The following is a 20,705-nucleotide window of genomic DNA, read 5'->3' as shown; positions in this document are numbered from 1 at the left end:
GAGGGCTGTGCGTCACCTCTGTGCTGGGAGGCCACTTACACGGGGAGAAGAAGAGCACAGGCAGGGGATGGAGGGGATGTCAGTGGGATGACATGGACAGCACCAGCCATCTCCCAGCTGCACACATCCTGGACACTATACGTGCCTACAGTACCTCGTGATGGTCGCTGCCAGCAATGCACCCTGGGCTCACCTGGTGCCAAGACTCTGCAGACAAGGTAGAATCCATGTAATCTCTTTTGTTGTCCCCTGCTGGCTCAAGGTGGGGTAGGGCAGCATCATCTGGGGCGGGGGGTTGAGGCAATGAAGGAGCCACTTCATCCTTGTGTGCTGCTGGAGACTCAGTGGCTGTGCTGGGCTCTCTCTGAGGCTCCCCAGACAAGGGAGGCTCACTGTCCTGAGGTGCTGCAGGTGGTGCTGCTGCCATTACCACACCCACACTTTGTGCCGGGTCCCCCATGTTCTGCCAGCTGCTGACTGAGCTCCTGTATCGCAGGCAATGCCTCGTGCAGGACCTCTCTCATTTTGCAGTCGTCTGTGTCCCTGCAGAGCCATGTTGTAGGCTATGGGGCTGTGTGGGGCAGCAGCTTGGCTCTCTGCCACAGCTGTGGGCTGCTCACTGAGGAGAGGAGAAGCTGGTGTCTTCCTCGCCTCTTTTCCTACGGTAGCTAGAGATGCGCAGTACCACTCTTCCACAGGAGCTCCGGTCAGGGCAGGCAGCTGCTGGCTTATCATCCATGTGTTCCTCTGGGACAGGGGACACTCCCTGCAGGTTTCTGGCTTTGTCTCCTGATGTCCCTCTGCCTACACTGCTCAGCCAGCAGGGCCCATCCTGGAGACCAGCGTGGGTGTCCTGGTAGAAATCCAGGAATGAGGGGTTGGCCCAGATGCTGTAGATGAGGGTTTCCTCTTCTTGGCACAGCTCTTTATCATATTTGTCTTCCCAATCGTCCTGCTCAGACAAGACACCTGACACATCCTGTAAAAACATTAAGGGCAAAAGGAGATCTAAGCACCCGTTATTGGGTACTGGGGGAAACACAGGCACTTAGGGACATGATTTAGTGGTAGAATATGCAGTGCCACGTGTCGGGTTGGTTAGGTTTATGGTCCACAGCCAGAGGAGGGCTGTGCGTCACCTCTGTGCTGGGAGGCCACTTACACGGGGAGAAGAAGAGCACAGGCAGGGGATGGAGGGGCTGTCAGCGGGATGACACGGACAGTACAAGCCATCTCCCTGTCACACATGCCCTGGACACTGTGCCTGACTGCAGTACCTCGTGATGCAGCCTGCTGTTGGGCTGGGGGGGGGGCGTTTTGCCTCCTCATGCGGTGGGCATCTTCGGCGGCGCCTGCCGACGACCCGGCCATGGTCACCCAGGGGAGATGCTGCCTCCTGAGGGAGTGGCTCTCCTGGGAGTGGGCACCCCAGGGCTCTGGCTCCTTAAATACCCGCGGGGTCACCGTGGGGACCCGCATCACAATGACCTCTGGGCACGCTGCACCGCCTGCATCACAAAGCCCTGGCGATGCTGTGGAGCCTGGCGGGGACTGGCTTGTGCCCGGCTGTGCCCGGCGTGGGGCAGCCCCTGCTTGCCCCTCACAGAGGCCCCAGCAGGCCCGAGCCCGCACCTCCCACATCCCCCCGGTGCCAGCAGCCTCTGCAGAGCTCAGTCCTGTGTGCGTGCAGCAGCTCTGGCTGCCACCGCCCGGGGCCTTGTCCCCACGCATGGCTCCCACACAGGGCGCCCAGGCCTGGGGACGCTCCGGTGCCCGCCTACAGCAACGCAGGGGAGGCCCGCAGGCCCGTGCCCAGAGGCCACTGGCCACGCCGAGCTGCTCCCGGCAGTCGCCATGGGCCGCGGGGTGACCAGCCCTCTCCCCAGCCGGCTCTGGGAGCTCCCTCCCAGGCTGCTCTTCTTCAGTGCCTTTCCTCCAGAGGTGGAGCGTGCACGGGCTCACACCCACAGCCAGGACGAGGGAGCAGGGCTGCCTCCCTGGGGCTGACGCTCTGTGCTCCCCTTCCAGCTGGAACGAAAAGAAAAGCCGCCTTTGCTCCCAGTTACAACACAGAGAAACACCCGTGTCTCGTGCACGTGCCTGCACCTTTTCTGACAGAAAATGGCTTTGGGGTACTATGGAAACTCCTGGGGAGAAAAAAAAACCAAACCATTAAAACAAACGCTGCTCAGCTGATGTTGGAGACCTTGGTATTAGACACCCAGACCTGTTCTCCTCCACGCAGCTGTCACTCCTGCACCAGGAACTGCTTGCTAGTGGGTGAATCTGACGGCAGCAGCTCCCAGGCAGAGCTGGGAGCAGCCCCTGGGGACACCTTTAGGCTTTACAGCAGTGTTTGCTGCCCCAGCACGGGTCCCCTGCCCCCTGCAGGGACCAGGCAGGAGGCCGGAGGGAAGAGTCCCACCAACAGCTTTGGCCTCCAGGCTGGAGAACCCTGTCCCAGGCTCAGGCACCGCTGCCTCCGGGCTCCCCTACCCCATCCTGGGGCAATAAGGCAACTCTCTTCCTTCTACAGAACAACACTCAAAGCTTAAGGGGAGGAGGAAAAGCCTATTTCCTCCCTCATGCAGGTTTCCCCCAGGCCTAGAGGTTGCTGCTGTCTTCTGCTCGGCTGGGAGAGGGGTTGGAGCCTTTCTCCACCTCTCCTCGACCGCCTCTCTCCTGGGCTGGGCTGGAGGGTGGGGAGTCCAAGCGCCTCCAGTGCCGAGGGCCTGCCAAGGAGCAGACGCTCTCAGCAAAGCAGACGGCAACCACAGGTGCTGTTTCCCAGAGGACCTCTTGAAAGCAGCCTGCAGCAGGACCTGGCAGCCGGGAGACCCAGCACTGCGTGCCCGTCATCACAGCTGATTTTGCCGCTTGCATCCTGCTGCCACTCTCTCCCTCACCAGCACGAGCAGGCAAACCCCTGCCCTGCAGCTGGGTGTCTGTCCTGCTCCCCCGCTCTGGAGACCTGCCGCCCTGGGTGCCCCGAAGGAGAGGGTGGCTGCTGCTCTCAGCGGTGTCAATCGCTGCCCGTACCTGGGGTTGCTGTCGGTCCTTCCCCGCAGACCAGGCTCCCCACGCCGCCCACTCTGCCTTTGCTTGCTCGAGCTGCTCTTGCCACTTGGGCCTCACTTGCTCCCACTCTGCAGGCAGCTGCCAGACCTCCTGGAGGGGATGGCAAGGCAGCAGAAGGCAGGATTAGTCTCAGCGCCTGGAACGGGTGTCCTTCGGGTCTGACCCGTGTTGCCGCCCCTTGCCTCAGCTGGTCGGTTGGCAGGGCTTTGCCCCTAACACATCGGGGGCTCTGGGGTCATTCTAGGCTCCTGGCAAACACAGCTGCGACCAAAGCCCTGCACTGTGAACAGCCGAGAAAGGACTTGGGCATCTCCCATAGCCCCTGGGCCAGGAGAAAGTGTTTTGTGACAACCCAGGGGGCAAGGAAGATCTGAAGGAGGTGACAGACAGCCGACAAGGAGCGCACGTCCAGGGCTCCTTTCAGGCTGGCTCTCTGCACAAAGAGGCTTCTGCCGAGTCCCCAGCAGCACGGCAGCTACAGCAAGGCACGCACCTGCAGCGCTTTCTGGCAGTCGTCTGAGGATGGGAGTGTAGAGGTGGGTTTGGCTGGAGAAGCCGGCTCCTGCCTGCCTGCCTCCTTCATCCTGGGGGAGCTGCCTGGACACGGGGGGAGCGCACTGCAAAGAGGCACCAGGAGCAGTCGGCATGAGCACGGGGCAGTTTGCTCTCCCACCTTTGCCTGGCACCAAAGATCCCCAGGCTGGCAGAAGCAGCGCGCGAGGTGGGGCCATTTCTGCTGGCAGCGGGGAGCCTTTCCTGAGCCCCCTCAGATGGACGGGGGAGGTCTGCACCTCAGCTCTTGCGTGAGGGAACCACAGGGACGTGGGGTGCACTCAGCATCCGCCACCTTCCCCAGGGAGGGGCCCACAACAGGGGAAACAAGCACATAAGAGCCATGCGGCACGTGTCAGGGACCTTGCCGCGTCCCTGCAGCCGGAGTGTCCGGAGGGGAGGTCTCTCCTCCACGGGTGCAGGATCCCTTTCATCCCTTCCCACCAGGGTCTCACCTCTCAGAAGTCTTCTTGCCCAAGTCTTTCTGTCTTGTGCCTGGCCCCTGACTTGGCAGTGCAGCAAGGGAAAGCTTCCTCCGTCTCTGCAGCAGCTTGCCAGGATGCGCCTCTGCACCTGGCAAAGGAGGAAACTCAGCAGAGCAGCCCCCTGGGGAGTGCCTTTTGACGGAGCTGTGGTCACCCAGCGCGGGGCAGGGCCTCAGCTGGGCAGCGGAGACCTGTTCCCACACCTTGTCTGAGCCTGGACTTTGCTGCAGCCTTCTTGGCCCAGGCGGACAAAGCCTTGGCCACTGCTCTGCTGACCACCGTAAAGCGAAACCTGGGCAGGAAACGATGACACAGGCTTGAAGGGTGACCCCTACCCTCTGCAGCTTCCCAGCACTAATCCTCACAACTCTCGTGTGAGGCACGGCACCCCTCTTCCTCGTGGCCATGCAGCCATGCATGGGTTTTATTAGCAATCTATCTCCCCCCAACACCAGGCGGCGTAGCTTAAAGCCCTCCCTGTGTGCAGCTGGCTCTCTCTGACGGGAGTGACGGGCAGGCTGGGCATGAGAAACGCAGTGACGCTGCCCGGCCACTCCAGGAGAACACACGTGTAACCCCAACTCATCGTAAGTTAACCAGAAACCAGCCCCTTCAGGTCAGGCCCCCTCCCAGACTCAACGTGCAACGCCAAGCCCCGGCAAGGCGCACTCCTGATCAGGAGCTGGGAATCCGCCCGCTCGGTCAGTCGAGGGCTGCAGAGGAAACGCACTCACCTGGGGAAGGCGTGGGCAGGAGCAGCCTGCATCCCCCGAGTGCTGGTCGCTCCACCGGAGACAGCTGCACCGGGCATCCTCAGCCTCTGTAAAGTGACACAGAGCTGCTAGAAGGTTTCCAAGGCACTTTGCTCTTGGCTCCCAAAGGAAGCAGACCTGTCTCCTGCTCCAAAAGGAAGCCACTTTTCCAAACCCCTCCTCCAAATCCTCCGCCGTGAACAGGAGCCCTTGCTCTGCTCTGGAGAAGCTGCACAGCAAACACTGAGACTGCGCAGTAACGCTGCCAGCCTTTCTGTAGGGCAAGAACTCAGAAGCTCAGAATAAAACTTCTTTTCCAATGGAGAACTCAGCGTGGGCGAGCACGTGGAAAGGTGTCGGACTGGCCTGCCACGTGCAGGCTGCCCAACGACCATCGGGTTGCTCACCCTTCAAGAGGCTTCCCAAAGTCACTGCATCACCCTCAAAGCCTGAGCAGCTCGCAGTGCTGAGCAGCGCAATCCAGCTGGCCTTGCTCTCCAGCCCTGTGACGCAGTCGCAATAGAACTGCATGCACAGGACGTTGTCGGTGAAGGACAGAACGCCAATGTCCTTGAAGGTGAAGGCGAGGCGCTGCCTGTTCCTCAGTTGGAAAGAGTGCAAGAGTATGGTCTCTTGCACACAGCTCTGCACCACGTGCCATGGGAAGGAAGTGGCTCGTGACAGCCACCTGTGGTTCAGCGGCTCGTTCTTGACATCCTCTGCAAGCAGGAGGAACATCGTCACTGGCAGAGCGGGCTGAATTTCCATGTAAAATTAGAAACGAAATGCCAGAGAAAAGGTCGTTTACGGAAACGGCTCTTGGGGAGTGGTTATTTTGGGAGGAGCTCAAGCTGTCCGCCTAACTTTGGAGGGAATTCTCTCCAGAGAAATTCTGAAGTCCTCATTTCTCTGCGCCCTTTCTGAAGGGCAGAGAGCATGCACCCCAGTCCCAAACAGGGCGCGGGAAAGTGGAGGGCGGCCGTTGCCTTCTCACCAGGAATAACCTCTGTGAGGAACGCGAGCTCCCGCAGGGATAACTCACCAATGTCCAGCTGGGAGACAGGTCTTCAAACCGCGTACACCTCTTCCTCACCTTGGAATCGCTCTTGGACCGTAGCAAAGGTCCCGAGTCCTGTGACCAGGACCCCCTGCCCAGGAAAACGACGCAAAGGCTGACCACAGGGAAGAGCAAAACTCTATCACGTGCCAAAAGCTTTCTCAGACTAGATCTGGGCACGCTTTCGCCCCTGGTTGACCACGAAGCAAGAGCAGGAGAGCTGCTGAGGGACTCCCTGAGAGAGGCCTGCTGTGAATCCTCCGCAGGAGGAGCAGCAGCGCTTCACCTTTCTCGGCCTTGGCCGTCGGGCTGGGTGAGGGTGAGCTTTTCAGCGGCTGCAGGTCTCGGTCGCAGAGTACAGCGAGGGTGAGGGCAGGCAGAGATCAGGCAGGAGAGGTTGTGGTCACCGAGGACATCCCCAGGGAAACAGGAACTCTGCAGGGACACACTGGGGACACCAGCACACAGGCAGGGACAATATTATGATGTTAGGGACTTCCGGGGGGACACCAGGACTCCCAAAGGGATGTCACTGGGACATTAAAGACACCCACCGAGACACACTGGGACACAAGAACACACGGGGAGACACCACGGCGATATATAGAATGGCCTGGTAATATCTGGACCCCTCCAGGGACACCACTGTGACATTAGGAATTTCCCAGGGATGCCCCCTGGGACATCAGGGACCACCCCCTCACCTTCCCCGGGGACACCAGGACCCCTCCAGGGACAGCACTGGGACATTAAGGACCCCCCTTTAACACAGCCCTACCCCAGGGACAATGTAGGGGCATTAAGGACTCCTCCCAGGACACCAGGACCCCCACAGGACCAGAAACGCACAAGGGACATACTGGGAACACAAGGACAAACCTGGGGACATCCCTGGGACATCAGGGACACCACGACTGCCCCAGTGACACCACAAGGACATTAAGGACCCCCACAGGGACACCTTGCAACACAAGGACATCCTGGGAGACACCACTGGGACATCATTAGAATAGCCTTTAGGACATCAGGACCCCTCCAGGGACACCCCCGTGACATTAGGAATTCCCCAGGAACCCCGCCCCGGGACATAACAGCCTACCCACTCACCTCCCTGGGGACACCAGGACCACCCCCAGGGACACCCCACAACGCCCCAGGGACACACTGGGACACCAGGACACCACCACCACCACCCCGCCCAAGACACCATTAGGACATCAGGGACATCCCTAGAACCTTAACCACTAGAGCGTTAAGGACTCCCAGAAGGACATATTAGGTCACATGCACCCACTGACAGACACCACTGGGACATCTAGAATGGACTGGGGACATCAGGATGCCTCCAGGGACACCGCTGTGACATTAATGACCCCCACCAGGGACACATTGTGATACACAAGGACCCACTGACACACCACTGGGACATCTAGAATGGCCTGGGGATACCAGGACCACCCCAGCGACATTCAGGACCCCCCTGGAAACACACGACCTGCATCCAGGGAAACTGCAGGGGCATTAGGAACTCCCCCTGGGACACCAGGACCCCCACAGGACACACTGGGACACCCAAATGCCTATAGGGCCACCTGAGAACACTAGGACATCTCTGGAGACATCCCTGGGACACCAGGGACACTCCCGGGGACATTAGGACCCCCCCAGGGACACCCTAGTGACATTGGGGACATTTTGGAAGCAGAAGGACCCTCCACAGAGCACTCCTGGGACATCAGGATCCCCCCAAGGGGACCCTCCAGCAGGTCATTCTCAGTTATCACGCAGAAGCTCCCCCTCGATGGAAGTCCTTAGCAGCAGGGCAGCCCTCAGATCTGCACTGTCAAGGAAACGGAGCCCCAGAAACAGACCCCCCACCCCAAAATGGGAGGACCCCCTCCCCACATGACACTTGTTAGTTTAACATTATGCTAGGGGCCAACCAGTGTCCTCCTTTATCTTCTAGTGCCGTGACGACCATGGGTGGTACATGGATGGTCACCTCCTGCCCCATGGGGAACTTAGGGGCCTCCTGCATCAGTAGCACAGGTGCTGCTCCTGCTTTAGGGCATCCAGGCCATCCTGAGCTCACCTCATCCAGCTCTTTGCAGGAGCAAGCTACAGCCCGCCCCTGAGGCCCTAAACAATGTGCCAGAACTCCAAAGGCAATACCTTTTCCCTCACGCTTAAGAAGTGCACAGGTCTTTGTCACATCAGGTAATCCCCACGTGGGGGCCTCCACCAGAGCTCACTTTTTTTCAGATGCTTGAAAGTGGCTTTACCCTCCTCTGTCCCGCCGATAGACCCATGGCAGGAGGTTTTCAGTAGCTCGTACTGAGCTTTCACAAATAAAACACAATTGCCTCCCCAAAGCCGACACCATCCGACCACCCCGAGAAATCCTCGTAGTTCCTTGAGAGTCTGAGGCTCCGCGAGGCAGCGAAAAGCCTCCTTCTGTTGGGATCCCAACTGTCTCTGGCCTTCCAGCACTTCAAACCCCAAACGTGGAAGTGACTCCTCGATAATTCCATATCCACTAATTCCCAAGACATTTAGAAGGCTTATCGTCAGGGAAAGACATAGCTCCCAAGTCCCTGCCGCAACCAGAATATCATCCTATGATCGCAGAACTCTTCCCTGATCATTTTCTGTTCTCCAAATGTCAAACTGCTTTGCCAACTGATTCCCAAAGATTGTCGGGATATTTTGAAAGCTTTGTGGTACAACCGCCTAAGTGTATTGCATTTTCCTTCCCGTTTCTGGGTTTGCGCATTCAAAAGCAAAAGGCTTCTGACTGACAGTGCCCCGGGGAACACAGAAAAAGGCATCCTTCACATCAAAACCTGTACACCATCCCTGTTCCCCTGTAAGGGTGGTTTAGTATCCGTATGGATGTGCTACTGCAGGATAAATACCTTGAGGTATGTGATTTGTTGCTCTTAAATCCTGCACCGATCGGCAATCTTGACCCTTGGTCTTTTTCACTGGCAACACTGACGTGCGGAATTAGACTATAACTCGAAAGTTATAAAGTAGGTATGTTTATTGCACGCAGATGCACGGGGGATCGCTCCTCCACAAGCGTGCATACCCGAAGTGACGAACCATCTCACATTTATACAATGAACAAATGAATATTCAATTAACGCCTATACATATTCGTTACCTAAACCCCGCTTCGTATGTTAATTAGCTTATCAGTCCGTTTCCTGGAATGTGGTGGTCTTGCAGGTTTGTAGGTGATTCATGTTCTTGTGACCATCCGATCTTCTTCAGGTGATTCATGTCCTTGTGACCACCCGATCTTCTTCAGGTGATTGTGACCACCCAATCTTTTCCAGCAAGGAGACTTAGCACTCCCTCCCTCTAGATAGCATTTGAATGTCTCTCATCTTTTCTTATTCTATTTTAAATAGCCCCTTTGTTAGAGGAAGAGGGGCAGGCGTCTCCCCTTTGTTAGAGGAAGAGGGGCAGGCGTCTCCTCAAAACTGTGGTTGTCACCGCACCCATGACTAGTCACCATACCCACATTCCTTAAGCAGACACATACAATCACAATCCATGGCCATTATCCCCATTTCACATTATTTCTCCATATCAACACAGGGGTGTTGGATTTCGATACACACCCCACCAGCAGGCTGTACTTCAAGAATTTCTGAATTATCGCTACCGACCCACTCCTAGCTTCCAGCTTCAGGTGACACTGTTTCATTCTCAGCGGGGATGATCCAGGCTTTAAGTCAGTCCTTACAGGTTTTGACCTGTGGGATTTTCCAGGAACCTCTCCGGCTCGTACAATAGGAATCACAGCATCTCTGACCTCCGGGCGTATCTTTCTCCTTTCAAGGCAGCATAGCCTGTAATAACAAAGCTGCTGCCTCTCGACACAAACAGTTTCTGGAATTAAGATTTCTATTTCCTCGTTTTAAAATCAGATTTCTGCTTCCAATTTTTTGGAGTAGATCTCTCCCCAAACAATGCTTTTGGAAGATTTGGCTAATATAAAAACTGATGAGGAACCCACTGTTTTCCCAGCTTCATTGCTAAGAGTTTCAAAAATGGCCAAGTTTCATGGGTCCCTGCCATACCAGCAATGCTTATATCCTTACTGCTTAGTTCCCCTCTAAAGTCTTCTGAACAGAGGAAGTAGCCCCAGGATCTACCCAAAGCTCAACTTCTTCACTTCCCAGCTCCACTTTAACCAGAGGCTGCTCTGGGGAGAGACTCCTCCGCTCCCCCTCATTCCTCGCTTACTGGGAGCAAGGGGGCAGAGGGGCTCCAATCCTTAAGCAGACGGTCTTCTTCTGAACGCCCATCCCTTTTGCACTGTGCACACTGATTATCACCCAACCGAGGGCTGGGCCGCAGTCCCCCCTCTGGGGGCTCTGCCCTGTCCTCAGGACCTTCCCCTCACCCTACCATTTTACTCTGATACCGCCAACAAGCTACAATTTACTCTTCCCTTTCGACTCTCTCTATGACGATCTGCAATGCAAGCAACGTCCAACAGCTTTACCCTACCTTGAGCAATCACTTCCTTGTAACTTCGGTAACTTTCTTCTAATACCATCCCAGGATTGGCCCACCAATAGAGGGGCCGATTGATCTCATCCCTCTTAAGATTCAGGGTCAGCACTTGTAGAGTTGCGGGCTACCTCCTTCATTCTGTTCTGCAGATCTGGGGGGGGCTCTTGGCTATCGTGCCTAGCCTCGTACTGTTCAGACATGGTTATTGCCTTAGCCACAGCATTTTGAATGCCAAATAGAATCCCTTTCTGATACCGAGTCCAAAGCTGCCTGGGTCCGTTAACATGCAGGTCCCAGTTTGGACCAACAGAGGGGAAATGATGCTCCACAGTTCCTGTTTTAACCTCAGCTTCCACATGTATTCTAGCGGCTTGACAAATCATCTCCTTCTCACTACTATCAAATAAAACCTGCAGTACTGCCGCTATATCCTTACACTCTGGATCATCCTGTGTTTTAACCACCATTATTTCAAAAACACCAGCCGCCTTCTCAGGGTCGTCTCGGTAATTTCCTGCGGTTGCTTTGCAATGCTTCAACTCTGTTCTTGAAAACGGGACCGTCACCGTAACGGGTCCTTCATTTCCCACAGCCTGGCGCAGGGGAGCCTGTATCACTTCCCCTGGTCTGGCCCGCTCCCACCCTGCGGCTGGGCTAAAACCTTCTGCCCCACTAAATCGCTCTCCCTCTTCACAGCCACTTTCCCTGCCACCAGCCTCGTCAGCTCGCCTGCCACCACTTTCTCTTACCCTGCTCACATCACTAATATCAGCATCAGAACTCTCTCCCCGTCTCTGCTGGGCTCCAACCATTAACTCTAAACCATTGTCTCTAAACCTCCTTCTTTCTTGTAGTCGTTACAATTTTAAACACCTCTGTCTGATACTACAAGCAGAGCAGACCCTTTTCAACAACCTCTTCTTATCCTTTCCCAAAGCCAAGAGAAAAGGATCTCAGGAAGGTAAATTATACCTTCCTGGTTTTGCCATTCAGAACGGGTCTTTACAGTGGAAAAAGATCAGCGTATCAAACTCTGTCCCTTTTCCTTTCCTGCCTTCAAAACAACATCAGCGGTAACATCATACAATAATGCAAACTGCCATTTTCCCCCGTCGCCCAGTTTATACAGAGACCACCCCTGAGTACACTATTGCACTAGGGTGCTTTTAGTTACATTTCCCTCAGAACTACCCCTTGATTCTTCCCAGTGTCCCAAAACACATCCCAGGGGAGACTGCTGTAAAATACCACGGCCGTGTACACTGACCAGGGCCCGTTTCCTTTTAGTGTCCTGAACATTTTATCATACACATGTATAGAAGTATTTTCAGATGTTCAGAGTGCACTCTACTAGACACACACACACACACACACACACACACACCCACCATTAATATACTTGAGTATGCCAGGCAGAAATTTTACCAGACACATTGTTTCCAGGAGAGCCCTCAATAACCCAACCCAGCAGGGCTTTTGCCTCTGCTTAGGGGCAGGTATCCCAGACCACCAGGAATGCCTGACATCTTACCGGGGGAACGTTGCTTTGGAGTCGTTGGTCCGGGAATCAGAGGTCTTCCCCAAGAGTCCCTCAGTGCCGGCTGGAATTGCTGCGATCCGCAGCTCCACCAACACTCAATAGCAGAGTCTCACCTGGGTCACCAGAAAATGATCCCGTAAAGGCGGTCACGGTGAAAAACCCTCTCAGACCTGATGTGAAGTTTCAGAAGGCGGGCATTCTTTATGACAGCGCTGGGAGCACGGGGGAGTGCTCACCAAGTTACTCGAGGGTACACATTACATACAGCAGAGTACTTGCACGCTCACAGTGCATCACACATGCACACTCCACCGAGTTGTCTCCTCTTGCGGCCAGAACTTCCCCACTCAGAACTTGCCTGCACACGTCTTTCTCCCAGGATGGACCAGGCACAGACAACCACTGGGGGAGTGTGCTCAGCTTTTATTGACCTCAGAAAGTGTCCAGGGTGGAGAGGAGTCTGGCAGCACAATGTCCTCGTGGCAGCTGAAGGTGTTGGGCGCCGTCCATGCACCCATGCCTCGCGTGCCTCCCTGTGCCACACCCTCTGGGTACCGCACAGGATCAGGGCCAGCTGCCATCTCTGGGGACCCTTCTGCCAGCACGGCACTGCTGCTCTCGCTGTGGCCTGATGCAAGTACAGCAGAAAGCCTTGCGCAGAGCCCTGAGCACCCTGCAGAAGAGGGAGGGCCGTCGCCGTCGAGCTGGGGCATGCGGGAGGGCAGCCATGCCTGTGGAAGGAAGAGATGTGTAGGCAGGGGGCTGGGCAGGTACCGGGCAAGATCCTGCCTGCTCCCCGCCACCGAGAGCTTTCCCCAGGGAGTGGTGGCCAGGGAACGGCCAGCCCCCATGCACGCAGTCCTTCTGCTTTGGCCTGGGTGCACATTGCTGGGACACCTGGGCTAAGCCTTCCCTTGCCGGGCCAGCGCTACACGCAAGGATGTACCTGGCTCATCCTCGGGCTCATCCCTGGGCTCGGAGCAGGGCCACGTGTTATCTGGCTGCCTCTCCTGAAAACCACCACGGGGCTCCTGGCAGAACTCCAGGAATGACGGGTTGACCCAGATGCTGTAGATGATGATTCCCGCTCGGCACAGCTCTATATCATCACGTTCCCAGTTTTCCTCCTCAGACAAGAACCTTGGCGCGCCCTATAAAAACATTAAGGGCAAAAGGAGACCTAAGCATCTGTAACTGGGTGCCGGGGGAAACACAGGCGCTTAGGGATATGGATTAGTGGTAGAATATGCAGTGCTATGTGTCGGGTTGGTTAGGATTATGGTCTCTGCAGCCAGAGGAGGGCTGTGCGTCACCTCTGTGCTGGGAGGCCACTTACACGGGGAGAAGAAGAGCACAGGCAGGGGATGGAGGGGATGTCAGTGGGATGACATGGACAGCACCAGCCATCTCCCAGCTGCACACATCCTGGACACTATACGTGCCTACAGTACCTCGTGATGGTCGCTGCCAGCAATGCACCCTGGGCTCACCTGGTGCCAAGACTCTGCAGACAAGGTAGAATCCATGTAATCTCTTTTGTTGTCCCCTGCTGGCTCAAGGTGGGGTAGGGCAGCATCATCTGGGGCGGGGGGTTGAGGCAATGAAGGAGCCACTTCATCCTTGTGTGCTGCTGGAGACTCAGTGGCTGTGCTGGGCTCTCTCTGAGGCTCCCCAGACAAGGGAGGCTCACTGTCCTGAGGTGCTGCAGGTGGTGCTGCTGCCATTACCACACCCACACTTTGTGCCGGGTCCCCATGTTCTGCCAGCTGCTGACTGAGCTCCTGTATCGCAGGCAATGCCTCGTGCAGGACCTCTCTCATTTTGCAGTCGTCTGTGTCCTGCAGAGCCATGTTGTAGGCTATGGGGCTGTGTGGGGCAGCAGCTTGGCTCTCTGCCACAGCTGTGGGCTGCTCACTGAGGAGAGGAGAAGCTGGTGTCTTCCTCGCCTCTTTTCCTACGGTAGCTAGAGATGCGCAGTACCACTCTTCCACAGGAGCTCCGGTCAGGGCAGCAGCTGCTGGCTTATCATCCATGTGTTCCTCTGGGACAGGGGACACTCCCTGCAGGTTTCTGGCTTTGTCTCCTGATGTCCCTCTGCCTACACTGCTCAGCCAGCAGGGCCCATCCTGGAGACCAGCGTGGGTGTCCTGGTAGAAATCCAGGAATGAGGGGTTGGCCCAGATGCTGTAGATGAGGGTTTCCTCTTCTTGGCACAGCTCTTTATCATATTTGTCTTCCCAATCGTCCTGCTCAGACAAGACACCTGACACATCCTGTAAAAACATTAAGGGCAAAAGGAGATCTAAGCACCCGTTATTGGGTACTGGGGGAAACACAGGCACTTAGGGACATGATTTAGTGGTAGAATATGCAGTGCCACGTGTCGGGTTGGTTAGGTTTATGGTCCACAGCCAGAGGAGGGCTGTGCGTCACCTCTGTGCTGGGAGGCCACTTACACGGGGAGAAGAAGAGCACAGGCAGGGGATGGAGGGGCTGTCAGCGGGATGACACGGACAGTACAAGCCATCTCCCTGTCACACATGCCCTGGACACTGTGCCTGACTGCAGTACCTCGTGATGCAGCCTGCTGTTGGGCTGGGGGGGGGCGTTTGCCTCCTCATGCGTGGGCATCTTCGGCGGCGCCTGCCGACGACCGGCCATGGTCACCCAGGGGAGATGCTGCCTCCTGAGGGAGTGGCTCTCCTGGGAGTGGGCACCCCAGGGCTCTGGCTCCTTAAATACCCGCGGGGTCACCGTGGGGACCCGCATCACAATGACCTCTGGGCACGCTGCACCGCCTGCATCACAAAGCCCTGGCGATGCTGTGGAGCCTGGCGGGGACTGGCTGTGCCCGGCTGTGCCCGGCGTGGGGCAGCCCCTGCTTGCCCCTCACAGAGGCCCCAGCAGGCCCGAGCCCGCACCTCCCACATCCCCCCGGTGCCAGCAGCCTCTGCAGAGCTCAGTCCTGTGTGCGTGCAGCAGCTCTGGCTGCCACCGCCCGGGGCCTTGTCCCCACGCATGGCTCCCACACAGGGCGCCCAGGCCTGGGGACGCTCCGGTGCCCGCCTACAGCAACGCAGGGGAGGCCCGCAGGCCCGTGCCCAGAGGCCACTGGCCACGCCGAGCTGCTCCCGGCAGTCGCCATGGGCCACGGGGTGACCAGCCCTCTCCCCAGCCGGCTCTGGGAGGTCCCTCCCAGGCTGCTCTTCTTCAGTGCCTTTCCTCCAGAGGTGGAGCGTGCACGGGCTCACACCCACAGCCAGGACGAGGGAGCAGGGCTGCCTCCCTGGGGCTGACGCTCTGTGCTCCCCTTCCAGCTGGAACGAAAAGGAAAGCCGCCTTTGCTCCCAGTTACAACACAGAGAAACACCCGTGTCTCGTGCACGTGCCTGCACCTTTTCTGACAGAAAATGGCTTTGGGGTACTATGGAAACTCCTGGGGAGAAAAAAAAACCCAAACCATTAAAACAAACGCTGCTCAGCTGGTGTTGGAGACCTTGGTATTAGACACCCAGACCTGTTCTCCTCCACGCAGCTGTCACTCCTGCACCAGGAACAGCTTGCTAGTGGGTGAATCTGACGGCAGCAGCTCCCAGGCAGAGCTGGGAGCAGCCCCTGGGGACACCTTTAGGCTTTACAGCAGTGTTTGCTGCCCCAGCACGGGTCCCCTGCCCCCTGCAGGGACCAGGCAGGAGGCCGGAGGGAAGAGTCCCACCAACAGCTTTGGCCTCCAGGCTGGAGAACCCTGTCCCAGGCTCAGGCACCGCTGCCTCCGGGCTCCCCTACCCCATCCTGGGGCAATAAGGCAACTCTCTTCCTTCTACAGAACAACACTCAAAGCTTAAGGGGAGGAGGAAAAGCCTATTTCCTCCCTCATGCAGGTTTCCCCCAGGCCTAGAGGTTGCTGCTGTCTTCTGCTCGGCTGGGAGAGGGGTTGGAGCCTTTCTCCACCTCTCCTCGACCGCCTCTCTCCTGGGCTGGGCTGGAGGGTGGGGAGTCCAAGCGCCTCCAGTGCCGAGGGCCTGCCAAGGAGCAGACGCTCTCAGCAAAGCAGACGGCAACCACAGGTGCTGTTTCCCAGAGGACCTCTTGAAAGCAGCCTGCAGCAGGACCTGGCAGCCGGGAGACCCAGCACTGCGTGCCCGTCATCACAGCTGATTTTGCCGCTTGCATCCTGCTGCCACTCTCTCCCTCACCAGCACGAGCAGGCAAACCCCTGCCCTGCAGCTGGGTGTCTGTCCTGCTCCCCCGCTCTGGAGACCTGCCGCCCTGGGTGCCCCGAAGGAGAGGGTGGCTGCTGCTCTCAGCGGTGTCAATCGCTGCCCGTACCTGGGGTTGCTGTCGGTCCTTCCCCGCAGACCAGGCTCCCCACGCCGCCCACTCTGCCTTTGCTTGCTCGAGCTGCTCTTGCCACTTGGGCCTCACTTGCTCCCACTCTGCAGGCAGCTGCCAGACCTCCTGGAGGGGATGGCAAGGCAGCAGAAGGCAGGATTAGTCTCAGCGCCTGGAACGGGTGTCCTTCGGGTCTGACCCGTGTTGCCGCCCCTTGCCTCAGCTGGTCGGTTGGCAGGGCTTTGCCCCTAACACATCGGGGGCTCTGGGGTCATTCTAGGCTCCTGGCAAACACAGCTGCGACCAAAGCCCTGCACTGTGAACAGCCGAGAAAGGACTTGGGCATCTCCCATAGCCCCTGGGCCAGGAGAAAGTGTTTTGTGACAACCCAGGGGGCAAGGAAGATCTGAAGGAGGTGACAGACAGCCGACAAGGAGCGCACGTCCAGGGGTCCTTTCAGGCTGGCTCTCTGCACAAAGAGGCTTCTGCCGAGTCCCCAGCAGCACGGCAGCTACAGCAAGGCACGCACCTGCAGCGCTTTCTGGCAGTCGTCTGAGGATGGGAGTGTAGAGGTGGGTTTGGCTGGAGAAGCCGGCTCCTGCCTGCCTGCCTCCTTCATCCTGGGGGAGCTGCCTGGACACGGGGGGAGCGCACTGCAAAGAGGCACCAGGAGCAGTCGGCATGAGCACGGGGCAGTTTGCTCTCCCACCTTTGCCTGGCACCAAAGATCCCCAGGCTGGCAGAAGCAGCGCGCGAGGTGGGGCCATTTCTGCTGGCAGCGGGGAGCCTTTCCTGAGCCCCCTCAGATGGACGGGGGAGGTCTGCACCTCAGCTCTTGCGTGAGGGAACCACAGGGACGTGGGGTGCACTCAGCATCCGCCACCTTCCCCAGGGAGGGGCCCACAACAGGGGAAACAAGCACATAAGAGCCATGCGGCACGTGTCAGGGACCTTGCCGCGTCCCTGCAGCCGGAGTGTCCGGAGGGGAGGTCTCTCCTCCACGGGTGCAGGATCCCTTTCATCCCTTCCCACCAGGGTCTCACCTCTCAGAAGTCTTCTTGCCCAAGTCTTTCTGTCTTGTGCCTGGCCCCTGACTTGGCAGTGCAGCAAGGGAAAGCTTCCTCCGTCTCTGCAGCAGCTTGCCAGGATGCGCCTCTGCACCTGGCAAAGGAGGAAACTCAGCAGAGCAGCCCCCTGGGGAGTGCCTTTTGACGGAGCTGTGGTCACCCAGCGCGGGGCAGGGCCTCAGCTGGGCAGCGGAGACCTGTTCCCACACCTTGTCTGAGCCTGGACTTTGCTGCAGCCTTCTTGGCCCAGGCGGACAAAGCCTTGGCCACTGCTCTGCTGACCACCGTAAAGCGAAACCTGGGCAGGAAACGATGACACAGGCTTGAAGGGTGACCCCTACCCTCTGCAGCTTCCCAGCACTAATCCTCACAACTCTCGTGTGAGGCACGGCACCCCTCTTCCTCGTGGCCATGCAGCCATGCATGGGTTTTATTAGCAATCTATCTCCCCCCAACACCAGGCGGCGTAGCTTAAAGCCCTCCCTGTGTGCAGCTGGCTCTCTCTGACGGGAGTGACGGGCAGGCTGGGCATGAGAAACGCAGTGACGCTGCCCGGCCACTCCAGGAGAACACACGTGTAACCCCAACTCATCGTAAGTTAACCAGAAACCAGCCCCTTCAGGTCAGGCCCCCTCCCAGACTCAACGTGCAACGCCAAGCCCCGGCAAGGCGCACTCCTGATCAGGAGCTGGGAATCCGCCCGCTCGGTCAGTCGAGGGCTGCAGAGGAAACGCACTCACCTGGGGAAGGCGTGGGCAGGAGCAGCCTGCATCCCCCGAGTGCTGGTCGCTCCACCGGAGACAGCTGCACCGGGCATCCTCAGCCTCTGTAAAGTGACACAGAGCTGCTAGAAGGTTTCCAAGGCACTTTGCTCTTGGCTCCCAAAGGAAGCAGACCTGTCTCCTGCTCCAAAAGGAAGCCACTTTTCCAAACCCCTCCTCCAAATCCTCCGCCGTGAACAGGAGCCCTTGCTCTGCTCTGGAGAAGCTGCACAGCAAACACTGAGACTGCGCAGTAACGCTGCCAGCCTTTCTGTAGGGCAAGAACTCAGAAGCTCAGAATAAAACTTCTTTTCCAATGGAGAACTCAGCGTGGGCGAGCACGTGGAAAGGTGTCGGACTGGCCTGCCACGTGCAGGCTGCCCAACGACCATCGGGTTGCTCACCCTTCAAGAGGCTTCCCAAAGTCACTGCATCACCCTCAAAGCCTGAGCAGCTCGCAGTGCTGAGCAGCGCAATCCAGCTGGCCTTGCTCTCCAGCCCTGTGACGCAGTCGCAATAGAACTGCATGCACAGGACGTTGTCGGTGAAGGACAGAACGCCAATGTCCTTGAAGGTGAAGGCGAGGCGCTGCCTGTTCCTCAGTTGGAAAGAGTGCAAGAGTATGGTCTCTTGCACACAGCTCTGCACCACGTGCCATGGGAAGGAAGTGGCTCGTGACAGCCACCTGTGGTTCAGCGGCTCGTTCTTGACATCCTCTGCAAGCAGGAGGAACATCGTCACTGGCAGAGCGGGCTGAATTTCCATGTAAAATTAGAAACGAAATGCCAGAGAAAAGGTCGTTTACGGAAACGGCTCTTGGGGAGTGGTTATTTTGGGAGGAGCTCAAGCTGTCCGCCTAACTTTGGAGGGAATTCTCTCCAGAGAAATTCTGAAGTCCTCATTTCTCTGCGCCCTTTCTGAAGGGCAGAGAGCATGCACCCCAGTCCCAAACAGGGCGCGGGAAAGTGGAGGGCGGCCGTTGCCTTCTCACCAGGAATAACCTCTGTGAGGAACGCGAGCTCCCGCAGGGATAACTCACCAATGTCCAGCTGGGAGACAGGTCTTCAAACCGCGTACACCTCTTCCTCACCTTGGAATCGCTCTTGGACCGTAGCAAAGGTCCCGAGTCCTGTGACCAGGACCCCCTGCCCAGGAAAACGACGCAAAGGCTGACCACAGGGAAGAGCAAAACTCTATCACGTGCCAAAAGCTTTCTCAGACTAGATCTGGGCACGCTTTCGCCCCTGGTTGACCACGAAGCAAGAGCAGGAGAGCTGCTGAGGGACTCCCTGAGAGAGGCCTGCTGTGAATCCTCCGCAGGAGGAGCAGCAGCGCTTCACCTTTCTCGGCCTTGGCCGTCGGGCTGGGTGAGGGTGAGCTTTTCAGCGGCTGCAGGTCTCGGTCGCAGAGTACAGCGAGGGTGAGGGCAGGCAGAGATCAGGCAGGAGAGGTTGTGGTCACCGAGGACATCCCCAGGGAAACAGGAACTCTGCAGGGACACACTGGGGACACCAGCACACAGGCAGGGACAATATTATGATGTTAGGGACTTCCGGGGGGACACCAGGACTCCCAAAGGGATGTCACTGGGACATTAAAGACACCCACCGAGACACACTGGGACACAAGAACACACGGGGAGACACCACGGCGATATATAGAATGGCCTGGTAATATCTGGACCCCTCCAGGGACACCACTGTGACATTAGGAATTTCCCAGGGATGCCCCCTGGGACATCAGGGACCACCCCCTCACCTTCCCCGGGGACACCAGGACCCCTCCAGGGACAGCACTGGGACATTAAGGACCCCCCTTTAACACAGCCCTACCCCAGGGACAATGTAGGGGCATTAAGGACTCCTCCCAGGACACCAGGACCCCCACAGGACCAGAAACGCACAAGGGACATACTGGGAACACAAGGACAAACCTGGGGACATCCCTGGGACATCAGGGACACCACGACTGCCCCAGTGACACCACAAGGACATTAAGGACCCCCACAGGGACACCTTGCAACACAAGGACATCCTGGGAGACACCACTGGGACATCATTAGAATAGCCTTTAGGACATCAGGACCCCTCCAGGGACACCCCCGTGACATTAGGAATTCCCCAGGAACCCCGCCCCGGGACATAACAGCCTACCCACTCACCTCCCTGGGGACACCAGGACCACCCCCAGGGACACCCCACAACGCCCCAGGGACACACTGGGACACCAGGACACCACCACCACCACCCCGCCCAAGACACCATTAGGACATCAGGGACATCCCTAGAACCTTAACCACTAGAGCGTTAAGGACTCCCAGAAGGACATATTAGGTCACATGCACCCACTGACAGACACCACTGGGACATCTAGAATGGACTGGGGACATCAGGATGCCTCCAGGGACACCGCTGTGACATTAATGACCCCCACCAGGGACACATTGTGATACACAAGGACCCACTGACACACCACTGGGACATCTAGAATGGCCTGGGGATACCAGGACCACCCCAGCGACATTCAGGACCCCCCTGGAAACACACGACCT

General features: G+C 57.6%; 1 protein-coding gene across 1 annotated transcript in view; it reads right to left on the bottom strand.

Moving 5' to 3' along the window:
• Positions 1-616: 616 nt before the first annotated feature.
• LOC129734330 (uncharacterized) overlaps positions 617-20,705 on the bottom strand; it is a 44,375-nt gene continuing 24,286 nt past the window's right edge. The window contains exons 8-9 of the mRNA XM_055697214.1: positions 13,485-14,267; positions 617-979 (exon numbers count right to left, since the gene is read on the bottom strand). Of these exons, the coding sequence (XP_055553189.1) occupies positions 617-979; positions 13,485-14,267 (1,146 nt within the window). The remainder of the gene's footprint in view (positions 980-13,484; positions 14,268-20,705) is intronic.

Source organism: Falco cherrug, chromosome 19 (genome assembly GCF_023634085.1).
Source record: "Falco cherrug isolate bFalChe1 chromosome 19, bFalChe1.pri, whole genome shotgun sequence".
Taxonomy (NCBI): Eukaryota; Metazoa; Chordata; class Aves; order Falconiformes; family Falconidae; genus Falco; species Falco cherrug.
Note: the sequence above shows the minus strand (reverse complement) of the source record. Positions and strands in the feature narration are given on the sequence as shown.